This window comes from Solanum tuberosum, unplaced genomic scaffold (genome assembly GCF_000226075.1).
Source record: "Solanum tuberosum cultivar DM 1-3 516 R44 unplaced genomic scaffold, SolTub_3.0 scf00891, whole genome shotgun sequence".
NCBI lineage: Eukaryota > Viridiplantae > Streptophyta > Magnoliopsida > Solanales > Solanaceae > Solanum > Solanum tuberosum.
The window spans coordinates 17,441-21,563 of NW_006239796.1; the positions used below are offsets into that span (position 1 = coordinate 17,441).

General features: G+C 29.5%; 1 protein-coding gene across 1 annotated transcript; it reads left to right on the forward strand.

The window, feature by feature from the left end:
• The first annotated feature begins 750 nt into the window (after positions 1 to 750).
• On the forward strand, positions 751 to 3,365 carry LOC102595325 (beta-amyrin 11-oxidase-like). Its single transcript, XM_006367652.2, has 7 exons — positions 751 to 1,223; positions 1,625 to 1,888; positions 2,130 to 2,219; positions 2,304 to 2,382; positions 2,470 to 2,576; positions 2,748 to 2,870; positions 3,163 to 3,365. Exons 1-6 carry the CDS (start codon positions 756 to 758, stop codon positions 2,823 to 2,825), a joined length of 1,086 nt encoding a protein of 361 aa, XP_006367714.1. The 5' UTR covers positions 751 to 755; the 3' UTR covers positions 2,826 to 2,870; positions 3,163 to 3,365.
• Positions 3,366 to 4,123: the final 758 nt, after the last annotated feature.

Sequence of the window (4,123 nt, forward strand, 5' to 3'; positions counted from 1 at the left end):
TAACCTAACTCTTCTATCACCTAATATTTCACCAAACACCAGACTACTAAACTTACCTTCCCATTATACGACATGTGATCAAGTAACCCAACTTAGCAAATAAATATAACCATAGTTATAAAATTGCTCGAATTTTCAGAAATTCCTAATCATCGCCGACAACGTAACACTTTAACATGTCATCTTAGTCCATACACGAATAAAACTATGCATGTATCGACATAGTATCGATCCAATAATAATATATCTGTACCGACATGACACTTGATCAAATAAGAATATAAAGTGGTGGGTGTATAATTGTATAGAGACCTAAAGGTCTATATATATTACATACAAACTCACATTAATTGTTGTGTTCACAAAAAAACAAAAATGGAGTACAACTTAGTGTTATTATACACAAGTTTTAGCAATAGGAATTTTAACCCTAATTAGTGTTCTAAAGAGAGCAAATGGATGGTTTTTACAATCAAATTTAGTCCAAAAGAAATTTAACTTTCCTCCAGGTGACATGGGCTGGCCATTAGTAGGGAACATGCTTTTTTTCTTACAAAGTTTCAAAGATGGTAATCTTGGTTCATTTTTTTCATACTTTGTTACTAGGTAAATTTTCTCAACTAATAAATTCTTCTACATTTTTACGGATCGGAGACTAAAAAATATTAACTTTTAACGATCTATATACATATATAGAGACTATTTTGAACGTACTAATGAATGTTTTTTTTTTTTTTAGGTTTAGGGAGGGTGGGATGTACAAGGCGTTCATGTTTGGAAAGCCAAGTATTATCATTACAAAAGTTGAAATAAGTAGGAAAATATTTATGGATGATGAAAATTATGATAGAGGTATGCCAAACTATATCTTAAAAATATTAGGACAAGCTCAAGTTGGTGGATTTACAAGAGAAGAAAGCAAGAGTCTACATAGAATGACAACATTAATAAAAAGTGACATATCATTATTATCAAATTACTTTGATTTTTCAAAAGAAATTGTGAAAAATTCATTTGAGAAATTGGTTGCACTGGAAGAACCAATTGATGTCCTTTTGGCAATTAAAAGGCAAGCATTTGAAGTGTTAATGAGAATTCTTATAGGTGATGGAGTTGATAATGATATGGTTAATGTTCTATTTGAAGAGACTATTTATCTTTTTCATGGTTGTCATGGCTTGCCATTTAATATACCAGGATCAGCTTACAATAGGGGATTGAAGGTAAATTTCATCTAGACACTCGAATTCAGTTATGCTCCAGTTTGGAATTTGAAAACATGGTAAAATGTCTAAAAAGAACACTTCAAGTTCAAATTTTTTAAAAACTTTTCTCAAGTATACTGTCTATTAGGTCATTCAGTCAACCACATAATAAAATATGTCATCATTTTATTTATTTAATCGTCATCAATTGAAACATGGTTGAGATTTTACGATTTTTGTTAACCTAAGAAAGTGACATATTTTAGTTAGGATATGCACAAAAGTTTTTCCAAAATTTGAACCGAAAAATATTTAATAGAATCACTTTATCATGTGTTCAGATGTTTAATCTGACAAACTCAAGAGATTAAACCTTTATACTTGTTTCTTTCCTTTGAATTAACTTTTAATTTTTTCAGGCTAGAAGAGCAATGGCTAAGATATATCAATATATTTTAGATGAAAGAAAAGTGATGATTGGGAAAAACAAAACAAGAGAAAAGTCTAATATTTTACTAGATATGATGTTAAACACTCAAGATGGTGATGGAGGTTTCAATGATGAGAAGATCATTGCAATGCTTGTTTCTTATACATTTGCTGGTTTTGAGTCTGTTGCTTTGGTAGCATCAACTGCAATTATGTATTTGGAAAAACATCCTCACTTCTTGGACAAAGCTAAAGTATACCTACTCATCATCATTACTTTTATTTATCATATAATAATAAACGTGTCTCTTAATTTAGCTTCAGCTTGTAGATACGTCTTTTAAACATGTAGACTTATACATACGTCTATCTGGCATCCTACATGACCATTCTATGTCCCATGTGGCATATTAAGTCACGTAGGATATGTCTACTTGTTTAATTTCCTACTTGAAGGACATAAATATCAGTTGATGACAAATCGTGTCTTTGTAGGAGGAACAAGAGGATATAGTAAAGAGAAGATCATCTCCAAATGAAGGACTTAATTTCCATGAAATTAAAGAGATGAAGTATCTTAGTAATGTAAGATTTAAATATTTTTTAATTTTATTTGTGGACTATCATGCATTAAATATTCTTATATACTATCTTTTTCAAATTTGAAAGGTAATTAATGAATCATTGCGTATTGCTACTGCCAAAACAATATTCTTTAGAGAGGCAAGAAATACTATTAATATAAATGGTTAGTATCTCTTTTAACTTCGATTTGATTTCTAGCATAGTTACTCAATTTCATGCGTATTAAAAAGTATTATAAAATTTTATGCAGGGTATACCATACCTAAGGGGTGGAGGTTTTTGTCATTTTCATGGAATTATCATATGGACCCTCGTACCTATGTGAGACCTAAGGAGTTTAATCCTTCTAGATGGGATGTAAGTGACATATTCTCTACTTATGAGTCCTTTGGTTGCTGGTTAAAGTTATGCATTTGTTAGTAATATTATATCGTAGTTGTTAGGTAAAATTTAGTTATTCAAGTACGTAATCTTTTATCTTGCATAACTTATATATGTATTAATTATACGAGATTGCGTAAATTATAGGATCTTAAAACCAAGCCAGCCTCCTTTCTTCCCTTTGGGAGTTGGCCCCAAAATGTGTCCAGGTGCCAATTTGGCTAGGCTTGAGGTTTCTGTAATTCTTCATTACTTTCTTCTTAACTACAGGTATTGATCCTTACTGTTCTTTTCGTTTTAATTTGTTTGTCTGAGTTTGATTTGACACGGAATTTAAGAAAGTAAAGAATATCTTTGAACCTTGTGATCTTAAACAAATGATGATATGTAGAATATGGAGGAAAGTATTTTTTGGAAAATGTTTCTTATATTTTTCCATATTCGGTTGGATAAATTTTTTGAAAAAAACAACTTATGTACACCCTTAATTAATCTTTTAGTCTTAACCATGTTACGTAAAAAACTGATTGAGAGATTAAATAGCTATTATTATATGATGCAGGGTGGAGCAAGTTAATCCAGAGAGCAAAATCGAACCTCCGAGAAATTGTCTTGTGAAATTCAAGAAGATCTAAGCATCATCATATATCATATCATATATCATATGAATATGAATGACAATTTCATTGTTTTTCAGTATTTCCTACTTTCAGTACTCTTTTATCATGTGGATTTTATGTGTGTGACTCTTTTTATGTAAGCTACCTATCGTTGAAAATAATTATGTTAAATGTTTTTATTTATATTTTTGGTGTTATTTTATATGTCTATTTAGGAATTTTATGTCTAAAATTATTGTTTAGTATATATCTAAATAAACACTTTAATAATTAACTAATTGATGTTGTTAGATAGGAGTAAAGTTCTTAAAACATAATATGACACAAATTTACGTAGGAGATTTTTGTAATTCTTTTAAACTATAGTTGTTTTACATAAATATGTTGACATTTTTGTCTTGTTCCATAATTTTCCCAAAATTAAATACTACCCCAAAATATAGGCCTTCGCGCAAATGACCCGACTAATATCACTACAAAAGCCCACAAAATTTTTGCAACCCTATTGATCGACTACTTTAAACTTTCATCCTGTTAGTAAAGATTTAATACTTTTACCACCTTATAATCTTCTTCCCCTCCCTCTAATTTTAAAATAAAAAGAGAGGAGTATTTTAATTGGCTAACCGAATATTTTTTTCACTCATAAATTTTCAATTTTTAATGAAATTTACGTTCTAAATACTAATTCAATTCATAGTCACGAGATACATGTTGAACATGCATGTGATAACAAAATACAAATAAATGTTCTAAGAAGAGACAATATATATAGTATGATAAACACAAAAGTGATGCATACTTGTAAATAAACAATAAAGTTTCATTTTTTGTGGTCCTATTTTGTGGAACATGTGTTAAATACGTGAGTATCTAACAAGAACTAATAGATAAGAATGAAGA